The following is a 20,495-nucleotide window of genomic DNA, read 5'->3' as shown; positions in this document are numbered from 1 at the left end:
GTTTGAAAAGGCACAACTAGAATTTGCTTTTCTCTTCTCCATGAAGATCTGGAGCTTCCAAGTCTCCAGATCTTCATGGAGAAGAGAAAGCAAGTTTGTCCTACATTGCTCTACCGCAGAGGTCCTTAGCTGGTGGCTTAAGCAGGATGGGGCAATAAATATGTTTTGTTCAGCCTGAAGAGAGTTTATAAAAACTGGGATTTGTTGCCAATATTTGAAAACTGAGTATTTTTTTTTAAAGTCCAAATTTCTGGGGTTTTTTTGGAAAAATTCATAGATCTGGCAGCAGTGGACCTTGGTTTCTACGTGGCAGTTTGCACATGGTGGGAGCTGAGCTGCAGCTTCCCGCCTTAGAGTGGATGCTCTGCATTTCACCAGCGATGGATGGAGATGGATGGAGAAGAGATACGTGTGTATCCTTGCAGTTGGAGGAGTTGAAGGGCAAGCAGAGATGATCTTTAAAAATCCAGACTCTAATGAGTATCTACTGTATAGCACAGGGAACTCTACTCAATGCTCTGTGGTGACCTAAATGGGAAGAAAATCCAAGAAAGAGGGGATATATGTATACATATAGCTGATTCACTTTGCTGTATAGTAGAAACTAACACAACATTGTAAAGCAACTATACTCCAATAAAAATTTTTTTTTTAAAGTAAAAAGAAAAAATCCAGACCCTTACTAAAAAAGGCACAACTAGAGCACCACTTTTACTATGAAAATGCTTAGAAAAATGATTCTAGGCATTGATGAACCTGGGAAAGAATAGAGACCACTTCATTAATTTCAAGTCACTGTGGGGCTGTAAACATGTCCCACACCCCCAGCTTCCTTCTACCATTCCAGCCTGTGTATTTCTGGAGAAGTGTACATATTCCATTTATAATACCATGTCACATTTTCCAACTGCCACTGGGTAAGTTGATCAAAGATACACACCGCATCCTGAACCTCCGCTGAATTTAACCATCTATTTTTATAGTGACCAAAGAGCCAGTAGAATCATCACAGATAGCCAGGGGGTTTGCTCTAGAATTTTTTTTTTAATGACACAAAATGCTTACTTCAAGTACTGTCACATAAATAACACTCATTTTTCAGAGGCATTCAGTGAACTCCAGAGAGATTGAGGACTTTCCTGAGTAGTTATAGTTAGTTAGCAGAGTGGAAGGTGGACCTCAGGATTTATTCTCCAAGCTTATCCCTGACAGAGGCATTTGGGGCACAGGAAAGCGCTTGGGTTACAGGGAAGCCTGGCTGGTTCTTGGTGTCACCATGGCTCCTGGGAAGACTTCCGCCAGTGGATTTCCTATAGGAGAGTCAGTATCCTCAGCGTCCCATGGCAAGGGTGACGCCCTTCTCCAGCAAACAGAGAATGATTCAGTATTGTAAAAAATTAGGTCTCATGTTCAGGAGATTGGCTAGCTTTAAAAAAAAAAAAAAGTTGCTCATTCATGGAAGGAGTTTAAATTATGGGCTCATGAGCAAAACTTTCAGAGAGGTCCCTCGCATGTTCCAAGTTAGTTTTTTCTTGGAAAGGAGCCCGTGTCTTTAATTGACTTCTTGCATTCAAAATGATACTTGGCCTTTTAAAATGTTCTCTTTAATATTTGGTTTTTTTCTTAACAAAAGAAGGCATACTTATATAAATTCAATACTATAAGAAATACAGAATGTCAAAAATGAAGGTTTCTAGTAAACCCTCCCCTTCACACACATCCCCACACGCAGCCACTTTTAAGAGCATGGTGTGTCGTCTTCTTCTAGATTTGGGGTGTGCCTAACCTGGTATTTATTAGTATTATTATTATGAACAAAAAAGATTAGACTATACATAGAGCTTTACATTTACTATACCTTGAAAGTCATTTAGTGTTGCTACGTGTAGTTCTTCCTCAGTCACTGTAATGGTTTCATAGACTTTCACTCTATTATTGATGTGCCATAATTTATTTAAATACTTGGTGTGGGGACACTATTGCATGCCCACCTCACAGCCACCCCCCATTTCCTTGACTCTTTGCTAGCAGAGCCCCAGTTTTGTTCAGGCGCTCCGCCTTCCATGTGTTCAGGGAAGGGGTCCCCTGTTTCCCCCTAACCCCAGGGATTGCATCAGCACTGGCTTCGGTCAGCATAATGGTCTCATTTCCTTATCAACAATAGGTTATGACAATTCTGATACTCAAGGAGATATCCCCTGGGGGAACTTCTGAGAAAGGGTTTCCCTGATAATAGAAAGAGACTAGAAGAGGAAATGCTTTTCTTCTTTGCTGGACATCACCCGCCTTGAGCTCAGGACGGAGGCATCACTGATACACTGAAGATGGCAGAACAGAAGGTGGGAGGCCCCTGGGTCCCTGAAGAAATCACTGAGCTGTTGAATCACCCGACCCTCGGCCCCCCTGACATCCACACCTCCTGTTTAGTGTGATAATAAACCTCCTGTTCTTCAAGCTATTTTTTGTTAAACCAACTGGTACAGCTAAAATCTTCCTAACTGATGATTTTACACTTGGCCCTTTTTGAGGCCTATGGACGTTATAAACAACACAGAGATAACCACATCCAAAGGAGAAGAAAATACTTTTAGATGTAAGTGAATGAACCAACAAACAAATATTTGGCAGAAATATAATGCTTTCATTCCTTTACCTAACAGTTGCACTTGACAGGCTACAGGCCAGCAAGACATGGGTGACCAACAAGGAAATAACGAGACATGGTCCCTGGCCACAGAGTTGTCACATCTAACAGAGGTAGCAATGTATACAAATAATTCTGGTGCGTAGTAAGAGCATTAGAGAACCTAGAAATATGAGAACATACAGGGTAGTCAGAGAAAGCTTCATGGAGGACAAAACATCTGAACTGGGTCTTGAGGGATGAGTAGGAGTTTGCTACTTGGAAGTACCTCCAAAACTGGAAAAAAACCCAAAGTATTTGAAGCCTGGGAATTCTATCAAAGCCAGCAAAGTTATGGTCTCAGACAAGACCTGAGAAGTAGCAGCCATTTTGATCTTAGTTTTTCTAGCTGATAAGAAGAAAAGCAGCCCTCAGAAGGGACCTACAGAAGACCTGACCTGGTGATGGGGACAGGCCAGTCCCTTCTGTGGGAATTACCTTTGGAAATCCCCCACCGCCACAGTAACGTGCTGCCATCCTGCAGGGGATGAAGTAGCACTGGCACCACCAGATACAAGCTGAAAATCAGTCTGCTTCTCCCACATGACAGCCTCAATATGACAGGTTGATCTCAGACTGACAGGATCCAGCCTAGGCCTGACCCACTGGTAGGTCACCCGAGGAGGGCCCTGTGACTACTTGGATCCAGCAGCGAAGGCAAAAAGCCCAGAGAGAAGCGGCCTGGATGACTTGGTCGCTGCCACCTGACGCTCTTGTGTTTGTGCCACCGTCAGATTCTCGAAGGAGGCCAGCCCATTAGTGGCTTCCGGATCCTTCTCGAATGATGTTCATGCTTCCTGCTAGCTGCATACAGTTTTCTCATCCAGGATTTTAAAGCCTGCAGTGTGTGACATGTAAACAAAAGGCCACAGGGGCAGCTCCATGCTGGCTCCTAAAACCTCATCTATTCTTCCAGATGAGAAAGAACTCTCATAATTGCACTCACAATCAAAGTGAATGTCAAGAAAAGGCGTAATTAAACAGCCAAGTGTCTTCACATTCTGTATGGGCAAGAATTATAAAGTGATTCATAGCCTTTCTCTGCTACATCAATGAGAACCAACTCAGAGGATTTGGATTGTGCTATTATGTCAATGTACTTGGTCTAAACCATTCCAGATATCTGCATATGCTCCTAAGAACTTACTTAAGCCCCACCGTCACTTTCACTGTCATCTGCCTAGAAGCTGTACATCCTCATTATGCTTTCAAAAGTTAGAGACCAGATCTCTTGGCTTGCGATGGGAACATAGCCATTTAAATAAATAGAACAGGGCAACAGTTCAGTACCAGCAACAGGAGCCACTGTTTTTTTGGGTAAGGGATAATGAAGCCAAAAAGAGATAGGGAAGAAATCCCCTGTAACATTAGACAGACTGTAAGAAATCATTCCAAATTTGGGCCAAGAAGTCAAGATTAGCAGTCACGTTGAACCTTTTTTGTAATAAAAATTTGGCCTCCATAACAGAAGTTCATTCATTTGACATATATCTGTACATATATTTACATCTATCTGCACACACACACACACACACACACAGAGTTGTTTATATTCCTGTTTATTATTGGCCAGGCACAGTGCTGGGTCTTGGAAGGTCCAGCTGACCAAGGACTTAAGGACTTGCCATCTAAGAGTCAGAGATCCAACACCAATTTCCTCATTCCTGAAGGGCTGCCACCCAGACCTGTTCCTGCTGCTTTGCTCCTTTGGTTTTCTCAGGACCCACATGGAAGGCAATCAGGGTGTGGGGCTACCACTTCCCACTCCCAGAATGGAGGAAGGGCAAGGCTACTCCAGCCTGGATTCCCTGGATAACTGTGGACAAGGGACATTATTTCAAACTTGTGACACACATTCTCGGCAACAGGAAACCCATGAGGTATATTCACACAGGGGCCTAATTTTATCCTTCCAACATCAAATCCCACTTGGAGTTCTGTGGCATTAAACCATTACTTAGCACATTCATCTACCCTGTTTCATCTAAGACGCTGACGATTGCAAGGTAACATCATCCTTTTACATACCACTAAGAAAAACCCAGCCAGTTAAACTAGTCACACCTGAAGTAAGATGCATTGTGATTTCGGAGCTCTTAAAGGATGAAAACATGTACTTTCAAGAATCAATGAAATCCAGGACTTGTCTTTCCCACCAGACTGTGAGTTCCTAGAGGACAGGAACCCTCCTTACAGTCTTCTCTGCTTTGCTGCACCTAATGCAGTGTCACACAGCAAGCCCATAGCAAACACCTTTGAATGAACGAGTGAGTGAGTGAATGAATGAATGAGTAGCTGATACAAATCCTATGTTCCCCTGAGCAATCAATCAGCCCACTCAGGTAGAGGCAAGAAGGTCCAGATTGCTCCTGGTTCTTCCTATTGCTCCTGCCATTGGAAGCAGTCAGACTCGGGGAGCTTGGAGGGGGCTCCTGAAACACAGCCCCTTCAGCACTTAGGGCAGCTCCAGACCCGCTCACCTTAAGGCCTGGTCAACAAGCTGCTGGCCAGACACACTGTGACACCAGGTTCCCCGGGGACCTATTTATGTTTCTGCTGAAAACCGGTGTGTAATATCAAACGCCTGAAAATAAAATCAGAGGTAAAGTAGACTGTGGGAGCTGGCTATTCAGAGGTGCTGCTGGAGAGTCCTCTTGTAAAGTCAGTAACCACCCCAGATTTATCTATTTTATGACTTCGGATTTTTGTGTATCGAGTTCCCATGGAGCAAGGCACACCCTTATATTGAGTTTCCTCACAGCAGAGCCTTTGTGCTGGGTCAGTGGCTTGAAGGGTTTCTGCCGAGACTGGCCTCTCTTCCTTGAGGGCTCCTGGTCTGCTCGGGCCCACGTTAGACCAAATCCCCTCCCCCAGGTGCCAGGGCTTCCCCATTGCAGAGGGAACAGATGGAAACCACAGTTGCCTTTGTTTCATTTACTTTAGAATGAAGTTATTTTTGACCAGAGTTGCATTCCAACTTGAGAGAGATGGGCCACAGCGATAATGCAGGTATGTGCCCTGCGCGGAACAGAGCATCAGTGAGCATGTGCCACGCATCTGGGGGTGAGGGAGCGTGCCGCATGTTCCACCACGTGTGCTGAGCAGCAGAGACACTCCAGGTTCCGGGCCCCTTCCTCTGGGGAAGAAAGAGGTGAACAAGACAGTTTCTGGCCTCGCAGTCTAGTTACAGTAAGCTCTGCTGAAAGATACGAGGCTGCCTCGGCCTGAGAGAGTTGGGGCAGGTTTTACAGGGGGTAGAATCTGGAAGTTGGGTCTTGGTAGAAAAGGGGAAGGGAGAAAGGGAAACCGGGGTGGCGAGAACAGCCTGTGAAAAGGCACAGCTGTGCAAGAGCCTGAGAAGCCCCCGAGAAAGACGGGTCAGCGGGCTCTCTGCAGTCCCTCCCTTCATTTCACCAGAGCTGGTGACTGAGAGGTAGAAGACGGCCCTTGACTGGGCCCATAATTGCAAGGTCTCCAGGAAATCCTAAACTTGACCTCCCAGACGTGCTGTTTCCCATGAACCTATGAATCTGTAGTCCTCTCTCTAGTCCTGGTACCATTGGTGCTGTAGGACCCACCAACAGGAAATGGGGCCCACATCCCTGGAAAGATCTCCCCTATAGTTTTACAGGCTAGAGGGTAAGAGAAGCAGGAGAGAGCCAGTTAGGTACCCTGACAACGGTTCTGGGACAGAGCAGAATACCTAATCAGAAATGCCAGATGACTTCCTTACACTCGCTTAGTCCTCGTCCCTCGTCCTTCTGGAACTGTCCACGCTTGCTAAATCTGCAGGCTCATATTTGCCTGACCTGCTCCTCTGAGTCTGCCTCCAGGGCATGATAAATAATTCCTGGAAAACACAAGTTCTCACGAGCCCTTCAGAGTGGTGAGAGACATCTAAGGGAGTGGGTATGGGTCTTTGAGGCTTGAATTCTCATACCCCTAATCTCTGAGCTCTGGGCCTTCTGCACCATCGGTGGACAATTCTCCCACTCACTACTGGCAGACCGGTATCATCTGTTTTACTTCATAAGATTATTCAGTCAGGATGAGGATGACAGGACTTTGGGGATGAACTGGGGGGCCTTACACTTGGGAGAGACTTAGAAGTTTCTGACTCCACCTACTGCCAGAAGCCTCTCCCCACCTGCTTGGCAGGGGTTGACCCCAACCTTTCTCACTGACAGAGATAGTGCCCGCTCTGCCTCTTTCTGCAACTCATGCTCCAGACATGTTAGCCATTCTTCCGATATTAAGTTGAAACCCATCTCCCTATAGTTTTAGTAACTGTTTATGGTTCTCCTCCCAGCGCTTTTCAGAATGAATTTAATTCTCTTTCTTATGTCATAGTTAAAGTCCTCTAAGTATGTGCTCCATCCTCCATCCCAAAGTGCACTCCCAGCCTTTCTTTCCTTTCCTTGTTTTTTTCCTAGGAGAAACATTTATGGTGGCTACAATTATTCCTCACATGATCTGGTCTTCAGGCCTTCATTTCCTGGTTGTTTGCTTCCAGATACACTTGAGTTTTGTCAAGGTCACTCTAAAAATGGGATATTGGTGGGTTAACAGAGCCCACTAGATCTTCCCTGAGTGCCGACTCCAGCAAGTCTATCTGGTTCCTTAAGGGACCTAAAAGTGTCCTTCTATTTACATATCCACCTTCCCTACTAAACTGTGAGCACTTTCTCTCTTGTCTTCCCAGCCCCCAACGCAAGTAAAGGCTTAAATTTCAGAATCCAAGAGACAGTATGGTACAGGAGAATTGGGTCTTAAATTTCTTGGTATCCCCAGACCCCGACACAAAGCCTGGTAACCAGCAGGCACTTAATAACTGTATGGTCCATCAACCAGTTCATTTGTTTAAAGAAAGCAGGCTAAGCTTGCATTTAGTTTTTTTAGCAGTATGTCAATGCTTATGGTTAACTGAAATCCCATGGTCCAGTTCATGTGAACTTCTGTAAGGATAATCTGCCATTTCTACTTATATTGTTGACCTTCCTTAATGTAAATTTAGGACTTGGCATTTGTGTAACAAACCCTTCCAAAATTTGGTGGCTTAAAACAGCAGTGACTTATTTTGTTTTTTGACTAGGTTTAGCTTGGTGGTTACTCCTGCAGTTCCTCACTCTTTTAGGAGGCTGGCTTGGGCTGGAATGTCTGAGATGGGCCCTTATCCACCAGGGTCTCTCTTTTTGTGGCTTCTCATCATCTGTAGTCTAGCCTGAGCTTCTTTACAGCCAAAAGCTGGCTTCTGAGAGGGAGTGTTCCAGGAAGACAAGCCCCAGTGTGCAATCACCTATTAAACCTCTGAGTATGGCACTTACTGATGCATCATTGGTCAAAACAAGTCACATGGTCAAACCCAGAGTCAATGTGGAAGGGAACTGCACAAAGTCATGGATTCCAAGAGGTGTGGTTCATTGGGGGCCACAAATGTTACAGTCTACCATATTTACCCTTATTAAACTTCATTGTTAAACTTTTGAGAGGGAGTATTTTTTTTTTTCTCATGTCTTCTCAAAATCCAATTTTTTCTGGATATGGGCAAGCCTGATGATGATGAGGGAGATGAGGAGAAGGATGCTTCATTTATTGTCTACTGTGTGCCAAGTTGTTCTTTACATATTTAGGGTTCATGAAAAAAAATCCCAAGGACAGAATTATTACTCCCATTTTACAGATAAGGAAAGAGATTCAGAGAACCTCAGTTAAGTTCCTCAAAGTCTCACAATTTGTTGAAGGCAGGATTTCAACCTAGATCTCTAATTCCAAAGCATGTGTTTTTTTATCACTGCACCACACTGCCGTCTCTTGGAATCTGCACTCTTGACTCAAAGAAATGTACATTTCCCTGCAAAAAATTGTTTTTCAAATTCTAATAAGGAACTCAAGAGGTCAGACAATGCAACGTAACTTTCTTTCTCTGCAGTTCTTTAAATGTTTAAATCTCATTTTGTCCTAGGGTATTTTGGTGTCTTTTGTTTTGTGCAGCTAATTCCCCTAAGCAGTGAAGGAGCCCCAAAGTGCTGATGATACAGTGGGGCTGGGATGTTTAAATATATGAATGAAGATTCTGATAAGACTTTATATACATAGCTATAAGGCAGGAATCCTATACAAAAGAGCTAGGTTTGAAATTGAAGTCAATCTTAACTCCATCCATACTGTCTGAATTGCCAGCCTAACTGGCCTCCAAGTAGAGAACTATGCTTTTTTCTTTATCTACTCTGGTAAATTATTAAAGGGCTCTTCTGCCCAGGGGGGAGATCATTAACTACCTGGGAGGTAGCAGAAGGCATCTGGCAGGTGCAGCAAGGTGAACCAGGGCAGCTCTGATTAGGATGGCAGAACCGAGCTTCCTTAGGCAGCTTCCACTGGTGGCCAGCATGACAGAAAGGCCCCCACTGGGCCGGGGTGTGGGGTGCGGATGGGCCAGTGGGCAAGAATGAAGGCAAGGATGGGATGGGGGAAGGGGGCCTCCCCTGTTCAGCCTGAAACTCATTTTTAAATTTTAAACTCATTTAGGCAATAAAAATCCCATTTGCCTGGTTGAATGTGTGCCAATATGTACCTGCACTTACCCACACTCCCTCCTTCCTGTCATGGAGGCTGGAACTGACAGGTGACAGCCCTTTTACATGTAAAAGTAGAGGCCAGGGCAAGTGCCAGATTGGTCACTGGAGAAACATTTGTGTAGATGACACGGGAGAGCAGAAGTGAGTAGGAGTCACAGACCCCCAGCCACCCTCTTCATGTCACAGGTGAGGTGACAAGGGAGGTTGTGACATGGCCAAGGCCACTGACTTCATAGGTGCCAGAGATGGGGATAGAATCCACATCTCCCACTTCTAGGGCAGGGCTTTTTCCTTGGCATTGGGTGCTGTTGCCAATCTCAGTAGCTTTAACCAGTGTGTTGGGCAGACCGTGGAAAGCACTTTTCCTAAGGAGTCGGGGGACTGGAGCGCCTAAGTCTTGGCCTTTAGACCAACAACTCACAGCCTATTTAGTTTCGTGTCCTGGTTCTATCCTTCACTTATTGCTCATTTTGGAAAGTAGTTGCATGGGCTTCCCTAGTGGTGCTGTGGTTGAGAATCTGTCTGCCAATGCAAGGGACATGGGTTCGAGTCCTGGTCCAGGAAGATCCCACATGCCGCAGAGCAACTAAGCCCGGGAGCCACAACTACTGAGCCTGTGCTCTAGAGCCCACGAGCCACAACTACTGAAGCCCCCGCGCCTAGAGCCCGTGCTCCGCAACAAGAGAAGCCACCGCAATGAAAAGCCCTCGCACCGTAATGAAGAGTAGCCCCCACTCGCCGCAACTAGAGAAAGCCCGCGTGCAGCAACGAAGACCAAACGCAGCCAAAAATAAATAAATAAATAAACAAATTTATTTTAAAAAAAAAAGAAAGAAAGTGGCTGCAGCTATTGGAGAACTCTCTTGCTTGTGAATCTGACCTCAGCTTTTCCATCCACAAAATGGGCCCCAAGTAAAGCCTCTCACTCATTCCCTGCTCAAGGATCTCGGAAGGATTCCCTGCAGTAACATGTGGTTCATCTTGAGTGAGAGTCATTCTTCACAATTCACACGTGTGGGGCCAGTCATTCTTCACAATTCACACGTGTGCAGCCTCTGGTTTGTGCTGCTCTCTCAACACACACGTGAAAAATCACTTTTTTTTTTTGGACTTGGTGGATGATCCTTTCCCTTTGTGGATGGTTGTACGCTAGGCCAATTATGGGGTTAAACCTGGTAAGGAAAGGGTTGGATGGAGGTAAGAGCCAAGGAGAAAGATTTGTCCGCGATTACTTAAACTTATTTAATAGAGGTGTGCCTGCTCCTTGCTGAGACCAGAGTCTGGGGTTAAATGTCCCTGTCCTTCGGCAGGTCACCATCTGTGGAAGAGGCAGCTCAAAACAAATCATTTTAATTCCCCGGGAATGTGAGAGGAGGTTACACAGCATAGCCAAGGCCAGAGATGAGACCAGAACCCACATCTCCCACCTCCCAGGACGGGACTCTTCCCTCCACCCTGGAGCTGTCGCCAACCTCAGAGGTATAAGGAGTGTATTGGGCAGACACGTTGCCAGCACATTTCTCTAGGAGCGCGGAGTCTGGGGGTGCGAGAGGCATGCACAAAGCCTTGTGGAGCCTCTGATTCTGCCTGGAGCAGCCCAAGGAGGAGACAGGAGTGGACGAGGGCTTAGGGAAAGGCATCCCAGGCAGAGGGAACAGCCTGGGCAGAAGCGTGGAGGCCCTCGGTAGCTGCGGGCCACTCTGCCGGGCAGTGGCCTTCAACCCCGCGCAGCGCGGCACACGAGAGGCCGCCCTCGCGTTCTTCCTCGCGGGAGGCCTCCCAAGGACATCCGGAGAGCTCTGCCTCAGGTTCTTATTGTCTGAGGTCACTGAGCCTCCCAAAAGTATTTCAGGAATGTGGAGGCCTGACTCACTCTCTTCCTTGAGCTCGCAGTCCGAAGTTCATAAAACCGCTTTCCCCTTTAGTCATTCTTATTCAAACATCGGCTCACATGCTTCACAGATGGAGCTGGCAGGAGGAATCCAGGGACACATTTTTTGCTTAGGATGCGAAAGTAGATGAGGAGTGAAGGAGATCAAGGAGAGATTATTCACCAAGAGCCAGGCCCCTAGGCAGGGGCTGTTGATGTGCACAGAGAACGGCTGGCTTGCTCAGAGCAGAGACCCCAGCAGAAAGGAAAGCTGTGGAAGCAATCCTTTCAGGCCTCAGTTTCCTCATCTGTAAACAGGGACAATAACCACACCTACTTCAGAGAGTCACGATAAAGGTAAAGATTAAATGAGTTAATCCACGTAAAGCACTCAGAATCTTGCCTGATACATTATAAGCACTCAATAAATACTAGCTTGTTACTAATATCATTACTCTTAGTTGGCAAAGAGTGAGTTTTCTAAACACAGTGATGGGGAGAGAGGAAGTCTTCCTGGAATAGGATTGCATGGGTTACACCTGAAAGGAAAAGCTCCCCTGCAGTGTGTGGAATTGTCTGGCAGAGGAGGACTTGGGACATGGCACACAGCGGGAAGGGCAGTGCCAAGGCTCAGAAGAGAAGAAACCTACGTGTCACATCTGACCAGATGCCAAAGACAAAGCTGCAACTAAAGTACTGCTTCTGGATGGGAAACATGTATCAAAATGTCCAGAGAATAAACAAAGGGGACGCTGAAGAGACATTTAGGACACGGGCTGGGCATACAAATTGCCCAGTGCAAGTTTCCAAATTGGTGTTATTCACTTTATTTCTCCTGGGCCATGTAGGCAATGACATGGTCAGCAAGGTAGGCAGGCCAAGAGCAGATCAGATGCTCTGTTTTCCTCCTTTCTAACTCCAGCTCACTTTAGAGGATTGAAAATGCCAGGAGACTTCCAGATCAAAGCCACCCCTCCCCCCGACACTGCCTCGGGCTATTTGGAGATCTGTCCTAGAGCACGTCATCAGTCATCAGTTGTCTTGACTCAAAAGTTTGAGTCTAAGTGGTCTTAGCACTGCTAGACTTCTATTTGGCCAAGGCGAACCTCTTTGCCTTTCAGAACACTCTACAGGGAAACTCTCACTCCTGCCTAACTTAGACAAGGCGCTGGGCGCCCTGGTGGAGGTACAGACAAGGGACGCATGCAGCCCCAGAGAGCCTCTGGGGTTCATTTCGCAGGCCCAGTGCTTTATTTCTTCCTTCTCCCTCAGTCCCTTGGTCCCCCTCGCCTCTCTCCTCCTATTCCAATTGGCCAAAAGGCTGAGCACCTGCCTCTGGGCGCATCTGCCATTGCAGTGACCACAAAGCACGAATCCTACATGAATTTAAAAGGTCTTTTTTAAAAAAGTAAAAATAGTCCTAGTGGAAGAGAGGATTGAAGGGTTTCACTGAAGGCAATTGAAAAAAATTATTAGCAGCTCAAAAAGAGAGATGGCTGAATACATAAGAGGAGAAGGTAACTTCAGACCAATGACATTACTCTCTTGATGCATGGAAAATAACAAGAGAGTTGAGATGAGGTGATTCTTGAAAGAAGGAAAGGTTATTAGATTCCTTACTATTAATCATCAAAATTCCTCAATTTTTTTATTAACCAGCTTTTCCCCCTAATAATAAGATACATGCTTACGGCAAATAATTCAAACAGTGTAGAAGGGAACGAGGTGAAAAGCGAAATTCCTTTTCTCCACTCCACACCCTCCTCCCCACACCTCCCTGAGTCCCACTCCCTAGCAGAAACCACTCTGAACAGTTCCTTCCCCCTCTTTCTAGAATTTTCTATGTACCTTCCATCCTCCTCTCACACTACTCTCCTCCTTAACTCACCCACAAAGGGCCTTCAAACTTGGGATCTTGCAGCATTCTACTTCTTTTGTCAGGAAAGCCCTTCTAGTCTTTGTGTGTCTGGTCCATTCAGGACTCTGCTACTAGCTACTCAGAACTGTCACCTGCTCAGAGAGGCCGCCTGCGACCTCCCTATTTAAACAGGAGTCTCATCGTCACCACCATTCTCTACCCTGACAATCCATGCTCATCACTGTCTACCCAACCCTTAGCACAATGTCTGGCACACAGAAGGTATTTGATAAATACATGATGGATGCATGAGCGAGTACATTAGCTGCACACGCACACACACACACACACACACATACTCACACACACATGTATATAGATTCTTTCCACAAAATATGAAAGGGATGGTATTACACCTAGAAGTCTGCAAAAATGATAATAATCATAAGCAACATTTCTTAAGCACGTTTGTTCCAAGGACTATTCTAAGCTTTTTACATGTATTCTTTCATTTAATTCTTACAACAATCCCATAAGATAGGTACTAATACTATCCCACTTTACAGATGAGGAAACAAAGGAATGGATACACAGGAGGGTAAGTAACTTCCTCAGGTCACACAGCTTGCAAATGACAGAGCTAGCACGTATAAGTTTCCCTCATAACGACTTTAGCCTTAACAAATATATATTTTTTTATTGTGGCAAAATATACATAACATAAAATTTACCATTTTAACCATTTTTAAGTGTGCAGTTCAGTGGCATTAAGTACATTCACACTGTTGTGCAACCATCACCACCATCCATCTCCAGAACATGTGTCATCTTCCCAAACTGAAACTCTGCATCCATTCATGAAACAAAAACTCTCCATCCCCTCTTCCTTCCAGCCCCTGGCAACCACCATTCTATTTTCTGTCTCCATGAATTTGAATACTCTAGGTACCTCATATAAGTGGACTCACACAGTATTTGTCCTTCTGTGGCTTATTTCACTTAGCATAATGTCTTCTTTAATATTTTAATGAATAATTTTATTGAATAAAATATTCAAGCACATGATATGAAATTCAAAAGGCACAAAAGGACGTAGAGTAAAAAGCAAGTTCTTCTCCCGCCTCTCTGTCCAGGCACCCCCGGGGCACTCACTCTTCCCAGTATCCTTCCAGAGATGCTCTATTCATATACAATTATATGCCCACATATATTTTTTACACCAATAATAGCATATTCTACATTCTGTTCTGCTTCTTGCATTTCACATTTAACTGTATACCTTGGAGATCTTTCCACTCCTCTATACATAGAACAGCCTCTCAGTAACAAATTGAAATATAATATAGGGCTTCCCTGGTGGCACAGTGGTTAAGAATCCGCCTGCCAATGCAGGGGACACGGGTTTGAGCCCTGGTCTGGGAAGATGCCACATGCCGCGGAGCAACTGAGCCCGTGCGCCACAACTACTGAGCCTGCGCTCTAGAGGCCACGAGCCACAACTACTGAATCTCACGCACCTAGAGCCTGTGCTCCGCAACAAGAGAAGCCACCGCAACGAGAAGCCCGCGTGCCTCAACGAAGAGTGGCCCCTGCTCGCCGCAACCAGAGAAAAGCCCGCGCGCAGCAATGAAGACCCAACGAAGACCCAAAGCAGCCAAAACTAAAATAAATAATAATAAGTTAAAAAAGAGTTAATTAAAAAAAAAGAAATATAATATACATATAGGAAGTGCATATACTGCAAGAATACCACTGAATAAATGTTCACAAACTGAACACACCTGTATAACTAGCACCCTGATCAAGGAACAGAACATTACCAGTTCCACCAAGTCCCTCTCTGGTTGCTTTCCAGGCACGACCCATCCCCTCCCCAAGCGTAACCACACACCTGACATCTTAACAGACTAGATTAGGTTTGCCTGTTATGTAGCTTTTATGAAAAGAACCATACTGCATATACTCCTGTGAAGGGCTCGTTTTGTTCACCATTATGCTGGTGAGATCCATCCATGTCACTGACCTTCAGCTGATATTTAACAGCATCTTTGAATAAATTAAGACCCTTGCTGCTGCCGATGAGACCATCCCTGTCGGCTTGAGGTTTTGCATGTCATACACACATTCACTCAATCTCGCCCTCACAACCCCTGGGCTTTCTCTAAATGGCTTGGTAAATGCCTGAAAGAGTTCCCAGACAGCCAAAATTCACCTCCAGATGCAGCTAATGACGAAAACCAGCAGCCCGGTGTTGAGAGGGCTTATGTGGGAGTGAGCAGAGGGGAGGAAGAAGCAGCAGCCTTCCTTTCGGATCAGCATCTTTGCAGCCACAGCTCGGTAAGACATGCCTTTTTAGGCCTCATTCACTCAGCCAAGAACTCAAATCTCAAATTCCCTGAAAATGAAGAATCATGACAAAGCACTGGTTTGCATTCCCTTTGCAAATGTTACTTTGAAAGTGGAGTCCAAACTACTTCCAAGTAAAGAGCAAAGCAGCTTTAACTAATATCGGCAAAGGGCCTAAGAAAAGAGATGTAGCTAATGTATTCCATCTGTTTGTTTGCTCTCTTGTGCCCTAAGACTCAGGACAAAATACCAGTTTGGCAAAGGAATTGTATATACAGGGCAGGAACAAGGTACCAACAGGGCAAAGCTGGACACACTGTCCAACCTGGGTTGGCCACGTATGAACTTGAAATCCCAAACTTCAGATCAGTCCCCAACCTCACTCCCACCACTAGCCTGGCAATGACAGGAGTATCTATTCCCAGAATGAGCTGTTAAACAGCAGAACCAGTCTGCACGTTCATGTGGGCCAGTCATCGCTGCCCTGATTGGCTCAGGAGGCAACACGCAGGACTGCATTCTTGTGGTTTGCCCTTCCAGAAAGGCCTTTCCCGAGCACCACATGCTGCCTGCACTGGGTCCAGCAGAAGAGGGGGAGGCAAAGACGCTCCCTACAGCAGACTCTGTTTTACCAGAATAATACTGTGCTTCTTGCTTTGGCTGAAGTCATTCATTTTCCCCACATGGGCCTTCTCGCGCAAGGCTTCATTGCATGAGCTCCAAAAGACCTCTTCTCTATTTACCTGCCAGCCTGTAACAGATAATTATAGTGGCTGCCGTGTATCCTTCCAAACTGGTCGTGATCTCATTCAGTTATTTTAGCAGCAAAAAAAGTTACAGAAAACCCAAGATAATCCCAAAATCATCCCCCAGCTTTCAGTTAGGATGTGGAAAGAGAGAAAAGGAAGAAAGGATAAGCATAGGAAAAGAAGAGCAAAGAGCTCGTGGGAGAAGTTGAAAATAAGTCTTCAATTCCAGAAAGAATATTCCATTTAAGTGCTGTATAAAGGTTTTCTTTGATGAGTAGTAGAGTACTGTATAAGGTGTGTTACTTTCTAGTGGCTTTTCAACCTTGTATGTATTGAAAGGTGTTTGATACCCATTGCAGACAAGGGGAAAGGGTGCACGCACTCCCACAGCGGGTCAGGGACGGGAAGGGTCTGCCAAGGCCATTGCCAACTCTCAGGTCATATCACTGGGGGCTGCTATTTCTCTGGCCCAGGAGCCTGTAGAGGCTACTCCTGGATACATACCACCCTGTTTGGCGCTATTCCACGGAATTATATCACAGTCCTTCCTGGAAACGTCTTTATAAAGAGAATGGAGATGAGAAATGCCCACAGGGAACATTTTCATAGCGGTCCACAATCTCAACTGGCTGGAATCTGAAGAAGGCAAAAAAAAAAAAGATAAAAAGAAAATGGAATGTTCACCCGAATGATTGAACAGAAGATAAGCAAACATCAGGTGACAGAACAAACACACAGGAAATATGACCTACCTACCCTGGGAAGGGCTGTAGTTCTTGAATTAGTCTCGAAATGGGGGGGAGGTTCTCACTGACTCTGGGGTTTTGAACCCAAGTCTGAGCAGAAGCTTCAGTCTTGATTCCTGCAAGAGCAGTATAGAGTGCAAGGGCCAAGAGCTTTTAGAGCTGGTCGAGTCTGAGAATCAGGCTCATGTGAATAGAAGTTCCAAGAACCAACAGTAGCTGGCAGCAGATAACCTCTCCAGGCTGGAGGATAGCCAAACCCTTGACTGTTAGTGCAAGAAGGTATCTTAGAGATGGCCCAAGCCCCAGTCCTTCACTTTACAGATGAGGAAACCTAGGTCCAGAAAGGGTAAAATCTCGTCCCAGGTCACAGAGCTGGGTAATGGCGCAGCTGCGAGCAGCAACAAGGTGAGCTGGCTTTCATTCCCATGCCTCAGCCAACGTGTAACCCAAGATCAAAGTAGTCGGGGGCAAAAGGAAGGGGAAAATTTATGGGTTTTGAGTCATTAGTAATCCTATCATTAGATACACAGTTGACATCATTAGCCAGCTAACTCTGCTACTGTCCATGTCCTCAGTGCAAGAGGCAGTATCTGTTGCACTAAGGAAGGGACTGTTATCATTAGCCATTTGTGGCAGACGTGTTTTTTTCAAGTTTAAGATTCTAGCAATAATACATATATATTCAATAGAAAGAGATTGATATAACACAGTCACTATCTAAATATACACCTTGATCATTTTATCATGTAGATCGAATGAGTGAACATTTGTCCTTTAATTCTGCCAGAAGAAAAAAAAAAAACTTCCTTTGAATTATACACAGAATGATGACAAAGTTATATGACTTGTAGTTTAAAAACAAAATTGGTTAGGTCCCCCTCCCCTGTTTCACATATATTAGTTTTTAAAAAGTGACTTGAGTCATAATGAAGGTGTTGAAAAAGCAGACACAAAGACAAAAGTCCATTCAAACAGCCTTGGCAGGGTGAGGAAGAGTTTGTCCAACTGTGGAGTTCCTGGGTTGGGGCAAGGGAGAAGGGCATGCCTTGCTACGTCTTGACAAATGGAGATGTCACCGACATGAAGACAATCCCAAGCATATTTTAGGTGCTTATTTCTGAAGGCCCTTCAAGGGGCTGAGAAACTAGAACACCAGGTTGTGGGAGGATATAGACTTTTTTTCTCATTGTTTTCTAATGTAGGTTAGTTAGAACATCTAGAATACTGAAAGACCTCTTGTTTTCTATTCAAGGTAGATGAATGACAGTTATAGTCATTGAGGTCTAGAAGGACCTCAGAAATCACCTAATAAAGCATCTTCATTTTCCAGATCTGAAAACAGAGCCCCAGATAGATCCAGTAACTTGATCAAGGTTAGCACAAGCTCTCACTGTTTTGCCAGCCTCTACTGTGTGTATTGGAGAAGAGTGAGGGTGGGGAAGACAGCATTCCAACAGGTCTGTGAACCTTTCAAAATGCAAGCCAGACAAAAAGTGTATGCAGAGTACTTCCCTGGCAGATTTCAGTCTGCATGAATTAACTTGAAGATTTAAATGAAGATTTTAAAATGTTAAAATTATAATCATTACCCAGCCCTCTAAAAGTGTTCAGGTGTGAATACTCTGGAGAACGGTTTTCTGTTTTCTCAGAGGTGCTGGAGCCTATGAGGGGCTAGATGACTGCTGACAACACGGAGCCGGGGGGTGGGGGGGGGATTAGAGCCAGATGCTGAGAGGCCTCTCCCGGCAAGTGTCACCAAGTTGCCTCAACTAGGCGCCCTCATTGTTTGCAGCAGACCACCTTTCAATTCCTTTGGCAGCTGAAGTCTATACTTTTCAGTGATGGTCCAGTCTGATGACAGTTGTCCACAAAACCAAGGTTAGCCAGCACGGAACCTCCTTGGCTTCCCCCAAACGCTCTAGGCCTCAAAGCCCCAGAGATAGTTTGATGAATGAGCCCACACCCTTGGAGCTTAATAGGACTGCTATCACCACTCCACAAGGATGCCTACCATTTATGGAGCACTTACTGTATACAGTGCTCAAGACCTGTTATCTTGTTTCCTCTCAACATCAGCAATGCAAGGTAGGGGTAATGGCTCCCTGATTCAGAGATGAGGAAAGCAGAAGTCAGCCAAGGCTTAGTAACTCACCCAGGTAACTCACACGGCTAGTAAGTGGCAGAACTGGTTAAATTCTTGACTCTAGACTCCAGAACCTCTGCCTCCTGGGTCAGGGCCCATGCAGGTAGAGCAGTACCCATGCACCTGCGTTCCAGATTTCAAGCTATTGTCAAAAGCCCTCTTAATTCTAATTTGTTTGGAATCCTGTCCTCTGAAACTTCATGTTTGTCATACATACGTATGACTTCCTTAGATTTCTCTGCAAATTTCTACCAAATAAAACCATATGCACTTCCATAGCAACACTGCAACACAAATATGGTGTGTAATCTTTGTCCACTGAAGTACACAGCTTGAAAAGTTAAAAAAAAAAACACAACTACATCTGTGTACAGTTGAACTGAACCCCATGGCAACAAATACAAACATAAACTAGGGTTCTTCTCTTTAAGACTTTTCTTCTCTTTTCTTTGCAGGCAATAATGTTAGAACATCAGAAACTGGGTTGTAACACTTGTGACTAAGCAGGGCCCCAGTTCGGTGACCGATGAGCCGCCAGGGCGGCGCGGGCCTCCCGCGGGACAATGGCCCCTGCCCGCCGCGCGCGCGCCAGACCCGGCCCAGGAGCCCTGGCCGCCAGCGCTTGACGTACGCGGAGCCCCCGGGGCAGTGGCCCGGGCCTCGTGGAACCCGAGAGCCGCTGGCAAGACGGAGCCGGGTCAGGTCCACGCTGGAGGCCGGGCGCGACCTGACCCGCAGGAGCGCGGGTGGCCGTAGGGGAGGGACCGGGGATGCGGGGACGTCCTTGCCTGCAGTCGCCGTGCGCTGCCTCCGCACCCCATTCATCCTCCCCACGACCGTCCAAGGGCGGTGTTGCTTTGAGCCACTTTTCCAAACGAAATCCTCCAGCCTCACGGAGGAGAGCAACTTGCCCAAGCAGACTCCGCTGGAAAGGAGCGGGGAAGGGATTTGAATCCAGGACATTTTTTTTTTTTCTTCCGCTCTATTTCACGTGGCTCCCGACTCCTAGGGCGCCAAGGAAAGTAATTTGCGCCCCTTCGCGCCCCGGGTTGTGATTCTTCTGGGAGCAGCCGCCGGGTGCACCTCCTGGGGAGCTCTGTGGGTGGAGACATCGGCTGCGCTGAGTGATGCAGGTAAAGGCGGGTCTGTCTGTCTGTGGTCCCTGCTTCTCTTCTCTTATTCTCCCTCCTCCCAGTGCCCCAGCTGTTTAAGACTTTCTATGTCTTGACAAATGGAGATGCCACCGATATGAAGACAATCCCAAGCAAACTCTAGGCAACTGGGGTTGTGCAGTGATTTGCTCACGTTTCCCCAGGGAAGGGTCCAGCACTCACCAGCTGATGGGGGTCGGGGGCGGATTTCACTGAGTAAATGCTATTCTCTGTGTTTCACATTCATGAACCAGAGAAGTTTGTTATGATCAGCTGCTAAAACCTGAATGCTCCTTGGCTGCTTCCTCACTGGACTTGTGCTGAGGTATCCAGTTGACTACTGAGGGGATGGGGGTGGGTAGGTTGAGGGACAT

The 20,495-nt window shown here is 45.9% G+C and overlaps 1 protein-coding gene across 3 annotated transcripts in view; it reads left to right on the top strand.

Annotated features, from left to right (window-relative positions):
* The first annotated feature begins 1,618 nt into the window (after positions 1 to 1,618).
* Positions 1,619 to 20,495, top strand: part of LOC309604732 (uncharacterized protein) — a 36,549-nt gene continuing 17,672 nt past the window's right edge. For 2 of the 3 annotated variants that reach the window (XR_014231029.1, XM_082339677.1), the window contains exon 1: positions 1,619 to 20,495. This exon is cut by the window's right edge. Coding sequence is in view for 1 of the 3 variants with exons in the window: in XM_082339677.1 (XP_082195803.1) it covers positions 19,497 to 19,922 (426 nt within the window). In the remaining 2 variants the exon portion in view is untranslated. The other variant, XR_014231028.1, reaches the window with a different exon arrangement.

This window comes from Balaenoptera borealis, assembly GCF_965194805.1.
Source record: "Balaenoptera borealis genome assembly, chromosome: 1".
Taxonomy (NCBI): Eukaryota; Metazoa; Chordata; class Mammalia; order Artiodactyla; family Balaenopteridae; genus Balaenoptera; species Balaenoptera borealis.
This window is presented reverse-complemented; position numbering and strand designations above follow the sequence as displayed.